This window comes from Drosophila takahashii, chromosome 2L (genome assembly GCF_030179915.1).
Source record: "Drosophila takahashii strain IR98-3 E-12201 chromosome 2L, DtakHiC1v2, whole genome shotgun sequence".
NCBI lineage: Eukaryota > Metazoa > Arthropoda > Insecta > Diptera > Drosophilidae > Drosophila > Drosophila takahashii.
In genome coordinates this window covers 23,434,608-23,454,091 of record NC_091678.1, presented here as the reverse complement: position 1 = coordinate 23,454,091, position 19,484 = coordinate 23,434,608, and the positions used below count along the sequence as shown (strand labels likewise).

At 45.6% G+C, this 19,484-nt stretch overlaps 2 protein-coding genes across 12 annotated transcripts in view; one reads left to right on the top strand and one right to left on the bottom strand.

Annotated features, from left to right (window-relative positions):
* tweek (transmembrane protein KIAA1109 homolog tweek) overlaps positions 1-17,892 on the top strand; it is a 35,120-nt gene extending 17,228 nt beyond the window's left edge. For 2 of the 9 annotated variants that reach the window (XM_070215185.1, XM_017151489.3), the window contains 15 exons: positions 33-369; positions 433-1,635; positions 1,737-1,901; positions 1,963-2,215; positions 2,783-2,891; positions 2,992-3,107; positions 3,636-4,291; positions 4,351-4,483; positions 4,546-5,407; positions 5,791-6,406; positions 10,604-11,566; positions 12,025-15,679; positions 15,743-15,943; positions 16,543-16,673; positions 16,729-17,892. In XM_070215185.1, the coding sequence (XP_070071286.1) occupies positions 33-369; positions 433-1,635; positions 1,737-1,901; positions 1,963-2,215; positions 2,783-2,891; positions 2,992-3,107; positions 3,636-4,291; positions 4,351-4,483; positions 4,546-5,407; positions 5,791-6,406; positions 10,604-11,566; positions 12,025-15,679; positions 15,743-15,943; positions 16,543-16,673; positions 16,729-17,421 (10,093 nt within the window). In that variant the 3' untranslated portion in view covers positions 17,422-17,892. Of the gene's footprint in view, positions 1-32; positions 370-432; positions 1,648-1,736; positions 1,902-1,962; positions 2,216-2,782; positions 2,892-2,991; positions 3,108-3,635; positions 4,292-4,350; positions 4,484-4,545; positions 5,408-5,790; positions 6,407-10,603; positions 11,567-12,024; positions 15,680-15,742; positions 15,944-16,542; positions 16,674-16,728 lie in introns of all 9 variants that reach the window. The other 7 variants (XM_070215187.1, XM_070215180.1, XM_070215181.1 and 4 more) reach the window with 5 other exon arrangements.
* Positions 7,460-9,734, bottom strand: ApepP (Aminopeptidase P). Of its 3 annotated transcripts, none has more exons than XM_017151497.3 (2): positions 9,609-9,734; positions 7,460-9,488 (listed from the first exon to the last, which is right to left on the bottom strand). In XM_017151497.3, exon 2 carries the CDS (start codon positions 9,456-9,458, stop codon positions 7,617-7,619), a length of 1,842 nt encoding a protein of 613 aa, XP_017006986.2. In that variant the 5' UTR covers positions 9,459-9,488; positions 9,609-9,734; the 3' UTR covers positions 7,460-7,616. The 3 variants fall into 3 exon arrangements, with proteins under 3 accessions (XP_017006986.2, XP_017006987.2, XP_017006988.2); XM_017151498.3 differs by having other exon boundaries at positions 9,613-9,709; XM_017151499.3 differs by having other exon boundaries at positions 7,460-9,465; positions 9,609-9,698.
* Positions 17,893-19,484: the final 1,592 nt, after the last annotated feature.

Sequence of the window (19,484 nt, the reverse complement as noted above, 5' to 3'; positions counted from 1 at the left end):
TTCAATGCCTATTTTTCCCTAATTGCTTTCAGAATGGTGGAGGCCGCCGTTCCAACAATCCAATCGATGCACTTGCTCTCGGTGGTGAACTTTATCCACACCTCCTGCATTGCCAAGGTGAACAACGACAACATCCTGAAGCGGGACCAAAGCTTGAGCTATTGGTCCCAGGTGCACTCGAACTCCAAGCGATCTACAACGGAAAGACACCTCCAGGGACCCGGTGACTCCTTCCTCAGTGATGTCTACGAGGAGAGTATATCGACGAAGACTCAGGGACTGATTGTGCTGCCCAAGGTCAGCATCACCATGCTGCAGTCCTCTATTGTGGAGGAGATTATCTCAGTGGCGGCGTTGGACAATGTGCAGGTAAGAATAAATAAAATACTCTTAAACTAGGGATATTATAACCATTCCCCTTCTTTTCTCCAGGATCTGAGCTGCGTCTCACTGCTCACCTTCTACATGGAGGGCATTTCCACAAAGTTCCACCTGGGCAAGACGACGCGCGCCTCCATGCACAACGTGTACATCCAGCAAACGGTACAGTCGGGCAGTAGCAACAAAAAGGGTGGCATCATGAAGGGCACTCGCGCCCTCTTGGCACATCTCTCATCGCAGACGCGACCCGACAATGTCCAGGGAGAGCCCATCCTTATCGAGACATCGGAAAAGCAGTTGGAGGAGCTGGTAATCACACTGGACATTGGGAGAGCCCATGCTCAGCTGCGACGCCTGAAGACCGAGGGACAATCGTGCGCCCAGGACTCACCCATCATCGTCACCGCCATTCCAGAACACAAGAGCAAAGTGCTGTTTGAATGCCTGAAAATGCCGGAAAGCACGGGCATCGAGAGCATTGGCTACATTATGTTCGAGTGTGGCTTGGAGGGAGTGGGTGTGAAGATAGTGAAGCGATCGCACTTCGAAAAGTCCGAGAACAGCAAGGAGGAGCTAGCCGAAATGGCGGGAGCAGGTGCAGGGGGAGGAACTTCCGGCGGCGGCTTTAATCTTAACGATCTGGTGGGCCAAGGAGACGGAGCAACAGCTTCCGGAGATGGCGGAGCCACTTCAAAGGCCGAGGCTGCCTGGCGGCTGATAACCAAAAAGCCTCCCACTCCCAAGACTCCCAAGGAGAAGTTTCAACCTGCTTCCGACAGCAATATCGCCGGAGACAGCTCCTCCGCGGCTGAGCAAAGAAAATCCACACCCAAGCCCCCAGATGAAGATGTGGAGAAAGGAACGAGTACAGCGAACGCTGCGTCAGGAGCTCAAAAGCCTTCTGCAGGACCAGGAACCAACTCCAAGGATAGTTACGACAAGGTTTTGTCCAATGTCAAGGAAACGGATAAGACTTCCTCCTGTGTGATTGAACTGAAGGCGGTCTGGTTCAACTTTGCCGCTCCACCGTGCGTGCCTATTACCCGCAAGATTGATCTGACGCGACTGGATTGGAATCTTCTGAGCACTGCCTCGCCGGCGATAACGGCTTGGATGAATCCCAGCAATCGTCTGGCCATCAAGATCGTTTCCCTGATGAAGGCTCTCCACACGAGACAGACGGCAGTGGCTGCTTGTCTCATGGCGGAGGCCATGGATAACGAGAAAATCCAGAGAAACCCCAAGATCAAGAAGGTAACAAAAGAGGTATATTGGTTTTTGTACATATGCTTCACATTATAGACCCCTCTTTAAATGGATGGTATATAAAACTATATTATTTAAACTCTCTGCAGAGTCGCTATGCCAATAACTACACGCTGCTGTCGAAGACTCTGCAGGAGGATCCTAGTTGCCAGCTGTGCTACATCATGCAGAAGTTGGTCCTGGATGAGGGTGTTCAGAGGATTGAGTCGATCTTTAAGCAACACGATGTTCCACATCTGAACACTCTGCGACAGGTGAGTTACTTTCCTGCATATTATATTATATATTTTTGATTATTTTTCAATTATCTTATAGGGCATCATTGTGCTGAGTCGTCAGTGGAAGAACACCCTTTACAATCCGATTCTGTTCGAGCACCAGTACAAGAACAAGCTGGCCCGACCCATTAACGTGACCTTCTCGTTTCCGCAGAACGAGGAGGAGGCGGAGAACGATGAGTGCGAAGGTGATGTTGAAATGGGCGCCTTTGCGGGCGTCGGCGAGAATCCGGAAGAGAGTGAGAATGCTTTATTACTTGGGCAAACACAGCATCATCGAACTCACATTGGTATTTTTTTGATTAACGCTCTCCTGCCCGCCGTCTGTGGCGGGTGGTTATCTCCTTTTAACCTAGTTATATGTATAGTTATAGACTCTTTCTATATATTTCCCCTTTCCTGTTTGATGCACCTGTTGATTGTTTGTTAACCAAGTTAAAAGACTGTGTCTGCGTGTGTATGTCGCTTTGATCTACCCTCTATTTCCTTTCTTTTCCTCTTCTGTAAATACTCTTTCCACACAAATGTTATCCACCGCTTTGAGTGTTCACCACTTCATATTGTTTGATGCTTGGCGTTTGCATTATACAACAGACCAATACAACTCTTCTATCCTTTCTGGCTATATACTATTTCTATATCTATATCTATGGAACTAAATTTAAACCTAAGTATGTTGTACATTAAGCGAAGAAAAGTATGTGAAGAGCCTTTAATCCTTCTTCTTCTTTCACTTCTAATTTCAAGCTTTTTCGTTCAGTGTACAACTTGCCGAGAAGAGTGCTTTCTTGAAGAGTGCTTAACTAATATTCATAACCTCTCTTTACTTACGATTCTTCCCTGACTTTCCTCTATAGAAAACAATCAGTACGGAGGTGTTCCGTATGGTCATGAGGCTGGAAATCATGGAACCGCCTCCCAGCGATCTACTTCCACTTCGCCAAATATTCACCAACCTCGTCGCGGGTAAGTTGTAAATGTTTGCTTGCTTCCACCTTTCATTGCACCTCATTAATGTCATGCTTGTGATCTGTTCTTCTCTCCTTAAAACATTCGTGTGCATCAGCCTAAATAAAGTGCACAGCAAAGCCTCGAATTATTCACATGGCAATTCATCTCGTTCCAGCATTCAAATGCTGCCCATTATTTCTGGGCTGGTGGAGAAGCAGGTTCCAGAATTTGGTAAGTGCATTTGGATTAGAGCCCTGCATGAATGGATTCAATGAATTATTTTGAATTTTTTTGTTTTATATGAATGAATTAATTAGAATTTTGAGTTTAATAGAATTGAATGAATTTGAATTTTGAGTTTAATAGAATTAAATGAATGAATGGCATGAATTCCGAAATAATTCAAACAACAATTTCTTTTGAAGGAAAAAGGCCCATAATTATGTGATTAAATCAGCCTGAATTTTATTTACTAAGCAGTTAACATTTATTATTCAAAATTTTTAACTTTTTGTTCTCAAAAGAAAGCACAAAAAAAATCTGGCTAATTCAAAAATTCATAAAAATAGTTAATTCATTCATTAAATTCGAAAAGAATTAGAAAAACATTTAATTTATTTCGCATAGAATTGAATTAAACAAATCAGAAATTTCATGGCATATTATGATGAAAGAAAAATTGAATGATTCACGCAGGGCTCTAATTTGGATTCACAAATTCTTGTTAAAGTCCGGTTACTTAATTTTTGTTGTCCTCAGAATACGGCGCCTTGCAGGAAGGTTCCTTGAGCTCCACGAACTCGGTGGATAAATTCTGGCTTGGAGCCGAGAACCACAAGGAGGATTTGTACTTTTGGATGGCCAAGCAGCAGGATAACAAGAAAAAGCACTTTGCCGAGAAGGAACATGCTCGGCCTAATCCGCCAAAAATGCATGGACATACTGGACAAACTCGCAGTGGAATCATGCAGGATTCCATTAAGCTGCTGGATGCCCATTTAATCTTTGAACCGCTGCTCACTTGTTTAGGAGTAATGCCGCAGCAAATGATTAATAAGTTTTCCAACGCTGACATATCTTCTCTGGAAAACTTTGGCACTAATCTCTCTTTGATCGGCACTTTTGATTCCATTCGGGTGGACATTGTGGTCAGCGAGGCGGGTGACAAGAAGAACTCAGCCCAGAAACCAGCTAAAATGAACAAGAAATCAAACGGCGGCAGGGCCTCCATAATGATGGACACTCCGTTGTTCCTGTGCGAGCGAGTGGGTGTGGAGTTGGAAGTTCTAAAGATGTCCGATGGCATGGTAGATCAGGCTCGCCAGAATGTCATTTATATGTCGCGTCGCCAGCTGAAGAAGCACACCAGTACTGTGATAAATTTCAGCCTCAATGTGAGATTTATTTCACAGCAGGTAAACGAATAATCTAATAATAAGCATATCAATAAGTTAATTAAAATTTTATAATTTAGGTTAACATGCCTCTATTGAGACTGCTTCATCAGATCTGCAATATGTACCAAAACGTAAAGGATGCCCAGAACGAGTTCCACGACCAACCTGAGTTGAGTAAAAAGAGCCAGACCAAAGATGAGTGTAGTTTGGGTAGGGATCTTAACGACTTTAATCATTAACATAAAAACTAAACTACATTTTCTGTATTGCAGCTTCTGAGCCCACAGACATCCTGCCGTTCAACTCGGTATCAGAACGCTTTGGCCACGTGGAGAACTACTCAGATGAACGCTATGACAAGTTCAATGAAACCATGCCCACCATGCTGGCAAGACCGCGTCCTGGTGGCTTGGCTCCCATTATCCAACTGACACCCTCTCCAAATGCGAAGAACAGGCCCCAGAGTTTCGCCCAGAAGCTTCGATCCACCGGGAAATCGGTGAAGGGCAAGCTGGGCTACACGAATCTGAATGAGTCTAGTTCGTCGCCCTTGAGGGATAGCCCAACAATGTCGCTCCACGAGCAGAACATCCTCAAGATGTCCACAGAATCAAAGGCTTCGCTTAATGGAGCATGTGCCACCAGTGTCAGTGGGGATTACCAGAACACGCTGACCAAGGCGGGAATGCCAACGATGGCTCCCATGTTGGAGACACCCACTTGTTGGAAGACCATCTACCATTTATTGGAGTTATATGGCACCATGCCAGAAACAAAGACTGTGGTTCAAAGGAGCTCGTTGAACGAGCACAAGAGCAAGCCGGCGGGCTTCGCTCACGATGAGGATGACTTGGCCAATGCTCCTACACCGCTGCCCCAGCACCGCGAGATGCTGCTGGTAGATGCGCCCTCCCAGGAGCGAACGCGTCTGATTGTCTTCGGGGTGGCCAAGATCCACAAAACTCGACTGCTGGCCACGCTTTCCGGTCTTAAGCTGGAGTCTGAGATTACCACGCTGAACAGCACAGCCACTTGGAGGAAGAAGGCTCGTCCGGTCTCCCTGGAGTGCTCCCTAACTGGACAAGTGGGAAGAGCCATGATTGTGCTGCTTGAAGGAGTGGCACCCAGCCAACAGTACGTATTATTTTTATACCCGTTACTCGTAGAGTAAAAGGATATATTGTATTCGTGCAAAAGTATGTAACAGGAAGAAGGAAGCGTTTCCGAACCTAGAAAGTATATATATTCTTGATCAGAGTCACTAGCCGAGTCGATATAGCCATGTACGTCTGTCCGTCCGTCCGTGAGATCTCGTAAACTACAAAAGCTAGAAGGTTGAGATTTCCCACACATATTCTTGGGCTTCCTACGCAGCGCAAGTTAATTTCCATCTCCCTCGCACTCCATTTAGCTGAGTGAAGGGTATAAGATAGTCGGGACACCAACCCGACTATAGCGTTCTCTCTTGTTATATTTATTGACTATAGATGTGCTCTAATTTTTGTTTTTCTTTCCAGGACCGTGGTGAAGGTGACCGTGGGAAAAAGCCAGACTCTTTACTCGAGTCTTTCGAAGCGGGGCAAGGATAAGAATAGCGGTCTGCTATCGATTGGGGCTGTTAACATAGACATTCCCCAACATCCGGTGGCCCTGCATGGAATGATGACTCGAAGCTCTAAGCAATTGTCCTCCACGCTGCAGGAGCTGAGAGTAAAACGGAATTCCGGTCGCTCCACACTTCGTTCGCATACCGCGGAGGAGCCTGAGTCGCCGTTCCATGCCCGCAACTCTGGAGGAGCCAGCAGCGGAACAGGAGTGGCCAGCGAGATGCGAGAGCGTACGGTTTCAGGCGGAGCAGGAACCCAACAGCAACCGCAGCAGGCTGCTCGACGGGCAGCTCACATGGCCCAATCGAAGACGGGAACGGCCCAGCACCAGAACGGATTGCTGCAGCCTCTGGTCATGCAGTTCAATGTACTGTTGCAGAGTCTGTCCATCAATGCTGCTCTACTTCCTTCGCTGCAGGCCCAGTATCGCATGAATCACGTTAGCTCGATGGGAGTGACCGGCCAGAGGGCGAAGTTTGTCATCGATCTGCCCACGCACACGCTTAGCTTCAATACCAAGATTCAGGTGAGTTTAAAATATTTATAAATTAAGGGGAGATACATATAGAACTGTAATTTTTTCAAGTTTTTTGTGATTTTTTTAACCAATAAGGAATTGTGCTGGGATTTCGTAACTTGTCATGTTGATTACATTGTTATACCCGTTACTCGTAGAGTAAAAGGGTATATTAGATTCGTGCAAAAGTATGTGACAGGAATATTCTTGATCAGGATCACTAGCCGAGTCGATCTAGCCATGTCCGTCTGTCTGTCTGTATGAACGCTGAGATCTCGGAAATTATAAAAGCTAGAAGCGCAAGTTTGTTTCAAAAGGGTGCCACGCCCCCTCTAACGCCCACAATCGCTTAAAAACGATTTTAAAAATTTCAATATTTTGGAAAATTAAAAATGCAGTTTTATTGTGTTTATGAATACCTATCGAAATGTAGAAGAAATTTTTTAAATCGGACCATTCGTTAAAAAGTTACGGCGGATCAAAGTTTTTATCTTCATCTCCTCCCTTTAGCTGAATAACGGGTATCTGATAGTCGGGGCACCCGACTATAGCGTTCTCTCTTGTTTTTATATAATTTTAACCAATTTTTATTTTGTTTTTATCTTTTAAAATGGCGGCCGTGGGAATTTTTTTAGGCCAGATGCGGATCCAAGTTTATTTTGTTAAGAAATAATTTAGAAACTGTCTGAACCTAACTTACATAGAACATCTTAAAAACTATGGTTGTGACACTCTTTCAAAGTCAAAATTTTTTGTCATATTTTTTTTTTTTTTGTTTTTGGCTAACAAAAAATAGCTAAACGTACAAATTTCTACATTAAGTAGGTTCAGACAGTGGGCAATTTCATTACAAACATTTCCGTAAAAGCAGCTGAGAAAAACGTGGTTTCGTGAAAAAGCATTTAAATTAATTAAATATATCTACTGCACAAGGAAGGTGGATGCCGTAATCCTGGTATAAGTTCAAAAATAGGATGAATTTCTTCTTGAAACTTTTATGGCACATTTTGAAACAGTTATTCTACCAATTTATTTGTATCTCCCCCCTTAAATCATTGAGACTTTTTTTTTGCAAAAAATCATTTAATCAAAGTGCATTTGTATAGTTAGCTTTTTTTTAAAGATATATAAAAGCATTTTTAATAGTTTAGTCTTGAGAACAGAGTATGTGACAGAATAATAGATATGACTGTCGAAAAAAGAACACGTTAAAATGGTATTAAATTGGCTGAACTTCCTTCTTAAGCCAGGACAAAGTAAACTCGTCTCCGTCGCGCGACAAGATTGGCGAAAGAGTTTCCCAAACTTGCTGATGATAGGCATTGAGCAGCTTTATCTCCACATCGGACAGCAGCTCCTTTTTGATCATTTTAGTTTGCTTCGGGCACATGGTGATAGTTTTGAAAGTCAGGGCGCCACGGCTGGCGAAGTTGTGTGCCACTTGGCCGGGAACAATCTGAACAATGTCCTCGACACGAATGCCGAACTCTCCGTCCTGGTAGAAGCCAGGCTCGTTGGAAATAAACATGTTCGCCTGGAGACCGGGATCGTCGGGCATCAGACGAATGCCCACACCCATGGGTCCCTCGTGAACGTTCAAGAAGTGACCCACTCCATGGCCGGTGCCGTGTCCGTAATCCAAGCCCACGTCCCACAGGGCCTTCCTCGCCAGAGTGTCCAAAACCTGGCCCTTAACCTTAGCCGGAAAGACGGTGGCGCCGAAGCTTAGTTGGCCCTTCAAAACGCGCGTGTAGGCTTCCTTCTGGAATTCGGTGGGCTGACCAAAGTGCAGAGTCCTCGTTACATCCGTGGTGCCATCCAGATATTGTGCTCCCGAATCGCACAGATAGATCTCCTTGTCGTTTATCTTCCTGTTGGTCTCCTCCTTCGGATGATAGTGGATAACCGAGCCGTTGGGGCCCGAAGCACTGATTGTAGTGAAGCTGAGGCCCATGTACTTGTCTTTCGAGGCCCGGAAAGATTCCAGCTTATCGGAGCCAGATATTTCATCGACTTCCGCACCTTTGTTTACTTGATCTTCAAGCCAGGCGAAGTACTGACACAGAGCGACTCCATCGCGAATGTGGCTGTTGACAAAGCCCTCGATCTCGACGTCGTTCTTGATGGACTTTAGCACACAGATGGGCGTCACCTCTTGAATTCTACGTGACTTGGGTATCAAGGCAGTTAGGTAGTAGCTGCTGGTGGGTGCAATCCAGATCTTTGACTCCTTCGACGACACAATCTTGCTGATTTCCAAGCCAATAGAAGCATATGGCAAAACGCTTATCTTGACATTGTTCTCCGTTTGATGCTGGGCAAAGTCGGCGGGCAGTTTGCCAGAGTCCACGAAGAGCAGTAGCTCGTCGTGGGTGACAATCAAGTAGGAGAAAAATACTGGGTTGAAGTCAATGTCCGAGCCGCGAAGGTTCAGGAACCAAGCGATTTCATCCAGGGCACTGACCACCAGAGCATCCACATTCTTGTCCTTCAATTGCTTGCGCACCACCTGCCATTTTTTGGCTACCGGCACGCCGGAATACTCCAGTTTCAGGCTGATGATCGTGTTGGAAGTCTGCGCCGGCTGATCCTCGCCCCAGACCTCGTCGATGAGGTTCTTTTCAATGGGCACCAGCTGGCACTCGGCCGAATTTAGCTCCGTTTCGATGGGCTTCCACACGCGGAACGAAAGCAGGCGGGGATCCACGCCCACAAAGCTGCCCTTGGGCAGATTCTTGGCCAACCAGGCGCCAATCGAGGGCGTGGTGGTCAGGCCATCGCGCATCAGCACCCAATTGGAGTCCAGCTGCTTCTCCGCCTGCTGGTAGTACCGCCCGTCGGTCCAGAGCAGGGCGGTATCGGTGGTGACCACCGCCGTGCCGGCGGAGCCATCGAATCCGCTGACAAAGGAGCGGCGCTCGTCGTGCTGGCACTGGTACTCCGACTGGTGGGCGTCGTCCGAGGGCACTATGTACGCCGATATGCCGCTGGAGTCGCCCACCTGGGCCCGCAGCATCAGCTCCCTCAGCTTGGCTAGAATCTGGGTGGTGCTCCTCTTCATCGTGGCTCTGCAATGGCAGTTCCCAAGTAACTAGGGTGAAAACACACGCAGAAAGTCGAATCAGCTTAGCACGATAAGATAATCAAACGTAATCTCGTTCTTTATCCCATAAATACATAAATAATCGGGGAACATATAAGTGTCACTCACTCACGACTGTCAAACTATTGTTTAAATTACAGGGTGCAATTTAGTTTACAACCGCTGTTTTTAATTCTTTTTGCAATGACACTTTAAAATTTGCAATTTATGGCAGTGCAGAAATGCCGCATATTACATCATAAAGCCTTTTCGCTTTTAGTATTTTTTTGAACTTTTAATAAGAAAGGTAACACTAACAGCTGTGGATTTTTAAAATGGGGCGCGAAACTTCGTTTTTGAATTATATATTTTAGTTTTTTATTTTTATTAATTTATTAAATATGATAGTAAAGTTTAGAAAACTATGATTTAGCTAGCTGATATTTTTAGTTTACAAGCTACTAGTATTAGTTTAGTTTAATTAAGTTTAACTAAAAAACCAATCCCTTAAAAACAGGGACCGAAAATAATAGTTATTTCAAATTTTTCTGACTATAAAAATCATTCACTTAGAAAAGTGCTATAAAAAAAATCAAGAACACCAATGATTTCCAAATTGGTCAAGTTATGCAAATCTGCAATGATTTTTATTTTGTGAGTTTTATTTTTAAAAATCAATGGTAAAAATTATTTTTTAAGTTTTATTATAAAACTCAGGCAGTAATTGTTATTGATGAGTATAAAACAATAAAAATCATCAATAAATATAATGTGTGAGTTTTATTTTATAAAAAAGTTGTACACACGGCCCATTTTTTACCTTAAATCAATTTTTAAAATAGTTTAATGTTAAAATAATTTTTTTTTTATATGTACTAAAACTACTTGGCCTAACGAAAAAGAACTAACTAAACCATACTAAAATTCTTTTTTTTGTACTCATCATGATCATGAGTTTTATAATAAAACTCAAAAAATAACTGTTATTTTTTAGGAATACAAATAAAAATAAGATATAAGTTTTTCAGTGCGAGTTCTATCAATAAAACTTATAACTGTTGCGGTCCCCTTCTTAAAAACCATATTCAAATAGTAAAAAAAAACATTTTATATCTTATTTTCAGAACGAGATGAACCTGCCATCTGAGGCTTGTATTGGCCTACCACCTGTTCACGTCCTGGCCGAATATATTCCAGACCACCGCCAGGATCACACTGAAACGGTCGAGGGCATTGTCCTGCGCCAAGGTGGCTACGTGAATGCCAGCGCCGAGATCGGGGAGTTCGAGCGCTGTCTGACCACAGATCTCCTGAACCACCTGGTCTTCGTGCAGAAGGTGTTTATGCGCGAAATCAACGAGGTGCTGCAGAAGGTTTATGGAGGCGAGAAGCCCGTGCCCCTGTGGACAGAGGAAAGTGGCGATAGTTCGGGAGCAGTGCAAGAGTCCTCGCTGAAGCGCATCCTCTTCTCCATCAACATTTCGATGAAGCGCATCCAACTGACGGCCACCACGCCCTGCTCCTCGGCGGTTCGCTTCGAAACCGGAATCCTTGAGCTGCAGCTGTCGAATCGGGTTAAGAACCTGGGGGATATGAGCAACCGCAAGCTCTTCTTCAAGGCTCACATCGATTTCAATCTATCCCTGGGCCAGATTATACGGAACGTGATTTTCGACGAGGCAGAGCCCGAGTTTCAGCAGTACGCCTTCTTTCACACAACCATTAACTTGAGGAATGCCTTCCAGGACGAGCTGCTCAACGAGGACAAGGAGTTGATTCTACTCACCCTCAAGAGGCCTCTGGTTTATGTCCAGCCAATTGCCGTGGACAAGGCCATACTTGTGTGGCTCAACTACAAGAATGCCTACGAGTATTGGGCGGAAAAGCGTGCGAATCTCTGCCATGAGCACGTCCAGCACAGCCAGTTCGGTCAGTATGCGGGGCAGCCTCAGAATCAGCAGAATCCACAGGTGTTCGATCGCGTGGCTTTTGGGCAGATAGCCAGCTCCAATTTGTCTACGCTCTTCCTGCAACTCACAGTGGAGGACATGGGCATTTGCCTGCCCCTCAATCAGGTCAACACCACGGTAAGTTACTAAATTTAATAGAGAGATTGGATTCAATGAATTATTTGGAATTTTTTGTTGTATATGAAAGAATTAATTAGAATTTTTAGTTTAATAGAATTGAATGAATTTGAATTTTGAGAGTAATAGAATTTAAAGAATGAATGGCATGAATTCTGAAATAATTCAAACGACAATTTCTTTTGAAGAAGAAAGGGCCATAATTTTGTGATTAAATCTGCATGAATTTTATTTACTAAGCAGTTAGCATTGATTTGTTAAAAATTTTCCACTTTTTGTTCTCAAAAGAAAGCACAAAAAAAATCTGGCAAATTCATTCAATTCGAAATAAATAAGAAAAACATTCAATTTATTTGTATTTATTTATTTATACTATGATAAAACAAAAACTGAATGATTCACGCAGGGCTCTAGATTCTAATTAATTTTTAATTTAATTTAATTGTCCTTTTTCGCAGACATTTGGCTCCCGTTCCTATCAAGACTTTGACTCCAAGGGCGCCGTTGTGATCACGCTGGAGAACACCATAATCTCGGCCTGCAACTCGGGTGCTTTGGTGTCCAAGGGCAAGTTTCAGGGCTTGTGCCTGCGTTTCGCTGATGACTTTGAAACCAATCTGGATGACTGGAAGCCGAACAGTGCGGAGCCCATCATGAACGTATGTGTTGTGTCCGAGGGAACCTTTGAGGTCTGTTCGCGCACCACGGCTGCCAAAAAGGGCGAAAACGCCAAGTGGCTGCTGAATGTGAAATGGCAAATGGAGGGTGTGGACATCCATTTAGATGTGAATATCGGCAAACAGCTAAGTTCCCTGGGTCACACTCTCACCATGCTGACGGGCTTCGAGGAGGATGAGACCCAAATGGAGTCGCCCGACAGCGATGAAGGAGATCAGAGCTGCAGGGATACGTTTGTGCGCAGAAGAGGAGACTTTGACAACTTGCCAGCGTTTGTTTTTGATCCCACAATTGATTCCAAGAAGCGTTCGTTTATGATGGAGAAGGAAATGGCCGAGCAGCTCAAGATCATCAACGATCTGCGCACTCTGGGCGCCTCGCATAATACGGTGGCCCACGAGGAGAGGCGATTGCAGGAGCTTCAGGCCATTTGCTACAAGTATTTCCGCAGAGATATGATCCAGAAGTGGAAGAGGCCTTCGCTGAGAAGGTCTCTAAAGAACTACGGTCGCTCGCATTCGTACATTGGAGCGGGATCATCGTCGGTAACTGGAGTGGGTGTTCCCCAGACTTTGGACAACGGAAGCTATGCAGGCAGGAGGCTGGACACAATTGCCTCCAATGATGAGATTTCCAGCCTGCAGAGCACCCCGGCTTCCTGTCACTCCCGCAGTGCCTCCCTAAAACACACGGCTGGAGGAGGAGTGGTTGGAGGAGGAGGAGGACTTAACGCTCTTGGAAGAGTGACCTTCACGGAGGCCATGCGACAGACTTCACTGCCCAATGCGGACACCGATACGGAGACGGCCGACAATGAGCTGGATTGGCGAGGCGACATTACACCCAGTGAGATAGATGTGGACGGCACCTCTGTGGAGATGCGACGCAAGCATGGTCACGGTCAGAAGCAACCGGAACCCAACATTGACTTTGAACTGGACATAAAGGTTCTGGTAAACTCGGGAAAATGCGTCTTGCATACCAAGGATACTGGCGAGGAACGAGCTCAAGGCTTTGCGGGTGGATCTGCTGCAGGTGGAGTGCCTGCTTCAAGTGTAAAATCCCACAAGAGAGAACGGAGCATTGGCAACGATTGGGGAAGTCCAACACCCTCAAGGAGACAGAGGGACAAGAGCAAGCTGCGCTATAATGCCAACGCTTTGCTGGCCGATCTCACCATTTTCCACATCCCCGGTTTGGATGTGAAGCTTCACTACCAATCGAAAACTTTGGCGGAGCAATTGACTGGAGATCAGGTGCCGCATGGTCGCCGAATGGGCAGCAAAAGAGCTACATTGTGCGCCTGGATGACCCTGCAGAGTATCCCCGAGGAAACCATCATATCCCCGCATATTCTGGAATTCCTAGAACAGACTCTAGAGCCCATTCCTGCACGACAATCGACTAGTGTTCCGCCGACTCCATCCCATAATACAGCCGTTAATCTGGACATACTGCCTGCCAACTATGTGACTTACGCCTCATTTCCAGTGGATGTTATAGTCTACTTCCATATGCAACCCTCTACCTTCCGGTTTAGTTGCCTGCCGGTTTCCCGAGTGGAATGCATGCTTCAGCTGCCCAGTTTGGATATTGTGTTCAGTTCGAAGCGGAGCAGCGACGAGGAGAACCCAACGCAGCCAGGAACTCATGCCCATCCGGAGCAGCAGCTGCCCACGGGTGGACTAAGTGTGACCGGCTGCCTGGCCGATTTCAATGTGTTCATCTTCCATCCGTACGGTGGCAAAAAGACGTCCAAGGAGACGCAGTTCTCACCGCTGAGCGACAGCGAAAGGAAGGATTCGCTGAGTATCAACGTTGAGTTTGTCAAGTTCCACATTACGCGATGTAGGAAGGTTTACATCGAACCTTTGCCCAGTTCCAAGAGATCACTTGATCAATCGCGAGCAGTGATCCGATTCTCCACCATTGTCGATATTGGAAGTGCCAGTTTTAAGTACGATATGAGAAGACTAACAGAGATTCTAGCCTTTCCGAAGGCTTGGTATCGCAGGCGGATTGTGAGGCGACTCTTCCTGGGCGATCTCAGTGTACAACAACAGCAGCAGCAACAGCAAGGAAATGGGGCAGAAACCCCCACTGGCTGTCCACCGGCTACTCCAACGCCCAGCGAAGATGCCAGCAGGGCCAAGGACAAAATGCGGCTAGACTTTGAGGCCCAACCGTCGCAACAGCAACTCGGACACTTTGGAGCTGTAAGACAACTGAAAAATCTAGGCAAGTCGTCCAGCGCTGAATCCTCCGGAACTCCTCCCTCGGAAAAGAACCAAATCACTGCCTGGGAAACTCTGGTGATATTTGCAGTCAATTTCACCAAGCTGAATGTGCAAATGAACATTGGCAATGTGTGCGGCAATGTTGTGTGGCTCACGAAGGACTTTCAATCGGATGGACGCCTCTCGATCGGCAGCACTGGCTACAAGAACTTGTATGCCGGAATCTACCTGGGAGGATCTGCCCTGGATGCCAAGGGCGGCATAGTGGGTGGCAGTTTCGAGGTGAACAAGATTAACAAACGATTCCACATCAAGGAGGAGGCAGGAATGGAGCCCTACCACACCATGGGCCTGAGTTTTATGGCCCTGGAGCTTAGACTGGACTACATGGGAACCTCTGTGCTGATGACCCGGATCAGCAGCTTCTCTGCTGCCATGAAGGATGAGTGGCGGACTGCCTCCCAGGCGGCAGCAGCTCCGTCGCATGGCAAGGATCAACCCAGAGCTCTGATCTTTATCCATGGCGACCTTAGCTGGGACCAATTGCAGATAATGATAAGCAAGTCTACGACCGCTGATCTGCTAAAGATGTACTTTAAACTGGAGGAGTTCTTCACGCAGCAGTTTAAGTCCTCCAAGAGGGTGTTCTCCAGTCTGGAGCCGCGCCTGCAAGACCGCACCGCCAGCATCAAGAGGCGGCAGCAGCTCAAGAAGAAGCTGGCAAACGGAGAGCTAGTGGCGCCTGTTCAAATTCAGGGTCTGATTGGGGAGAACACAGACGCCCGCCATCACCGCCATTGGCAGAAGCCATTGGCGCAGGCCGTTGGCCTTGTGGTGCCCTCACTGGTGACCCGTTTGCCACGTCATGGTAACGTCCTAGGTGGCACCGTCGAGCTGCGGGGGCAAAACATCTCCTTGGCCTGCTTCCACGGCATTAACTTCAAGTCCAAGTCGTGGGCGCTGTTCAGCCTGAGATCGCCATCCATCAACTTTGCCACGGAGGCGCGGCAGAGCGAGGACGAAGTGCTGGTCACCCAGACGCTCACCTCCTCCTTGGGACAGACGACAGAGGTGCAGCAGCAGCAGAACCATTCCATGGCGATCGTCAGTCGCATCACCAGGAACATCATTTTCCCGCCTCAGTTCAAGACGCTTAACGAGTGGTTCCACTATGCTTTTGCTAATAGCGAAATTGATGGTGAGTTATTTTTACTATCTTTGTTTTAATGTGAAATAAAATCCTTTTTTCTCCCCCTCACAGCTGTGGATCGCTTCCCCATGCTGGAGTGCGAACGGGAGATTGCCTCCAATTCCATAGAGCGAACAAGGGCCTCTGGGAGCAGCAGTGCGGCCAAGGCGCAGGAGCATAACCACAATCGGGAGGTCATTTTTGCCCTGCCCAGCCTGCAGCTGCATTTCAAGACTGAGCACAAACAGGGACCAACCACACCAGAGCCAAGTGGTGAGTACTAATCAGTAGACCTCGAATTTTGCTTATTTGTCTTTTTTTGGTCCGATTTTTACCAACATTTCTAGGTAGGTGTCTTATTTTTCAAATGTAATAAATTCGGATGCATATCGGAAATATGCAAAATATATGCAGCCCTCTGGTACTCTAAGGAACCTTCAGTAAACACGGCGAGCAATTTAAAGCAGTTTGGCCGATAGGGCCAAAAACTATTCTGCCCCTTTTACTATTTTTCCCCCTTCTCGTCTACTCGTTGAAAATATAAATAGGGTTTCCTTAAACTTGGGAACAAATAAGATATCTCAGAAATGACGAAAAGGAACAAACAATTTTCTTCGGATAAATTAGGTTGGCTATTTTATATTTGGCATATTTTTCATATCTTATGCATATGCATTTTATGCAAATATGCAAAAAAATTAAATATGCCATTAATTTTAAACTATTTTTTATTGAAACGAACTTTGGTGTTTTCTGAATTGATCTATCTTTATCCTATAAAAATATGCAAATATGCAAAATCCGAGGTCTACTAATCACAGTGGTCATACAAAAGAAAGTGTCTTACACATGCGTGTTTAATTTGATTCCAGAAAACAAACCAGAAGTTTTGTGCAGCTTCATCACCGAGTTCGATGACCACATCTTTGTGACCGTCGATGCGGACGCGTTCTTCTTCCTGCACGATCTCATCACCTCCTATGTGACCGAAAAAGAGAAGGTGGTAAGTCTTAATCCCGTTTATTTGTAAACTTTAACTTATAATTATTCACCACTAGATTGGAGCTCAGTCGGCGAGGGCAGCCTCGCCCAATCTTTCGCAGAAGGCCAACCTAAAGCCATACCTGACCGACGAGATACTGAGGGAGAAGAAGGGCGCCTCCAACACGAACCTGACTGCCCAGGGCAAGCAGATGAGCGCCAGCAAGAGCAGTCTGGATCCGCTGCAGGGCAGCCACACGAGCCTAGCGAACGCTGCTGCCGCTGTCAATATGTCGGGAGCAGCGACAACGAACACGACGACGACCGCCACATCAGCATCCACAACCTTGTCGCCTGGAGCGGCAGCTGCGCCTGGACCATCGACAAGCGCCTCGCACGATGCCACCGATGCAGGCAGGCAGCCGCAACAGGAGGGCTCCCCGCCCACCTTTGATCTCGAATCGTTTGTGCGCGACTGGCGGCACTTTGAGTGTCAGACGTGGCATTTGGAGCCCACGGTGCGCCTGCTCTCCTGGGCGGGAAAATCCATTGAGCCGTACGGCGTTGATTACATCCTCAACAAACTGGGCTTCAGTCACGCCCGCACCACAATACCCAAGTGGCTGCAGCGCGGATTTATGGATCCGCTGGACAAGGTGCAAGCCCTGATGATGCTGCAACTTCTGCTGATGGTGCGCGAAAACAAAGTGGAGCGGGACAGTGGAGCCAGTGGAAGTGGCAAGCAGAACCATCGACCACCAACGAATTAGCCATGGCAGAGAAACATCTATGACAACTGACAATTACCCAAAGTCCTTCGGTTTAGTTTAAGTAGCGATGTATAGATTTTTCACCCGTGTAAAGTTTTTTATTATTTATTACCCTGGTTGACCTAACATGCTTTAAATTTGAAACTCGCGGTATTATTTCGGCCAATAAGGCAGCTTCTTCTTATATAATGTAAATGGTTTGCTCTCGTTTCCCTACTTTATAAGCATATCTGTATACTCTTTTTCATAGGTGTAAAGTCAAGTGCTTCGTGTAATTTGCTCAATTTTGGCGCTTTGTAACTATTATTACATGGTTTTGTTATTCTAGAATTTACTATGCAACAATGAGCAAAGCAATTGTGTTTAAACTATAAGTAGCTCTAATTGAATATACAAGATTATATATAATACAAAAAAAAACGTGTAAGTCTATCGATAAGCAAAGTGAATAAACTTTCGGAAATGCGTACCAAAAAATAGATAATCTTTATTAAAATTCTCTTAATTATTTTCACCAATTTATAGATTTTTAAGGTTCCGAATCGGTAAAATAAGAACGACTGGTAGAACCAGAATTTGGTATTTTGATCATGTTCATGATCATGTTTATTTTGAAGGCCATCCCATTTGGACAGTTAAAAACGTTATTCTCTTATTACCATAGTGATAATTCGGATTGAGTTGAATTATCATATATTAAAGCTGAAATTACGAATGTTCTTGCGGTATTGTTAACGAAAATATGTTCCGGTTAATTTCTGGCTGGCTTTGCCTGCTCCTCCGTCTCCTTTTGGCCTTGGCTGGCGTCCCTTTGACTTTTCTAGGCCTCCCAGTTGCCTTTTCTTGTATTTTTTTTGCCCGAGTAAACTTTGCATCCGCAGCGCGTATCCGTTTATGTTTTCGTTTTGTCCCGCTGGCTGGGCAGTGCAAATGTTTTCCTCGACTTTCTTGGCGCCTTTCATCGCCTTCTTTCGCCTGTCACTGGGCCCCACTTTTTTCGGGGGCTGAGAGGACTGAGAAGACTGAGGCTGTGTCTTTGTAAACATTTCATTTTCCATCAAGGTTGCGTTTTTAATTATCTTTCCTTTCTCTGGCTGCTCTCGATGTGATGGGTTCCTTCTTCTTTTTTTGCATATTAGGTTCGGGGTTTTTTCTTGCTTCAGTTTCTACATCATTTCGCTGCCTTTCTGTAAAGCAGTTGCCCCGAGTTGATGAGCTTTTCACGCATTGTAGGCGCGCACGGAATAAAAAAAAGAACGGAGGCTCTGATGGGGTGGGCGGAAAAGTGGGAGGCGGAGTGGGTCTTTTGTTGGGTTCGGGGGATTCCCCCTTTGGCAAGGGTCTCGTGTCAGTTTAACTTGGGCCCTGAATGCGAGTGGTTTACTTTGGAGATTAGTTTATCTAAAGTTAATGAGGGTTAAAACTAATAGGCGAATGGCTTAATTTTTAATTATGAGACTTGCTCTTCTTTTGTGGTTTCTTTTCTTAGCCCCCGTTTTGGTCTTTGTGCTCGGGCTCATCTTGTTTTGATTTTCATTGCATTTTTTTGTGGGTCGGTCCTCGTTGCCCTTGACGTTTTGGTGGCACTTAATTTAAACCGCCAGCAGCTTAATGGCTTTCTCGAATGGGATTTTAAACAAGAGTAACTCTAAGACCCTCAGAATATAAAGTAGAATTTGTACATTTGTTGAACTTTTCTAGTCTGGACCCTCCTTTGGTCAATCGATACCCATTTCGATATTAGTTTTCCCCCGAAATTGCTTGCGGAAAGTTACCCAAGGAATTTTCGTGTAGCATTTCAGTTGGCATCTGCCCCATAAATTGTCAACGCATGTTGTCAAGGTGTCCTGGACACTTTTTTCAATTAATTGGCGTAACTTCAAATTTCGCTTTTTCTTTATTTTTTGCTTATTTTTTATTTGGCAATTTATTGAGTGCGCACAGGTTTGAATTACACTTATCGCATATTTTGTACCACACCGGATTTAGCTGGCATTCATGTCTGGGTCCTGTGAAATATGAGTGGAGCTCTAATAGCAATCGCATATGGCTAGATACTTTCA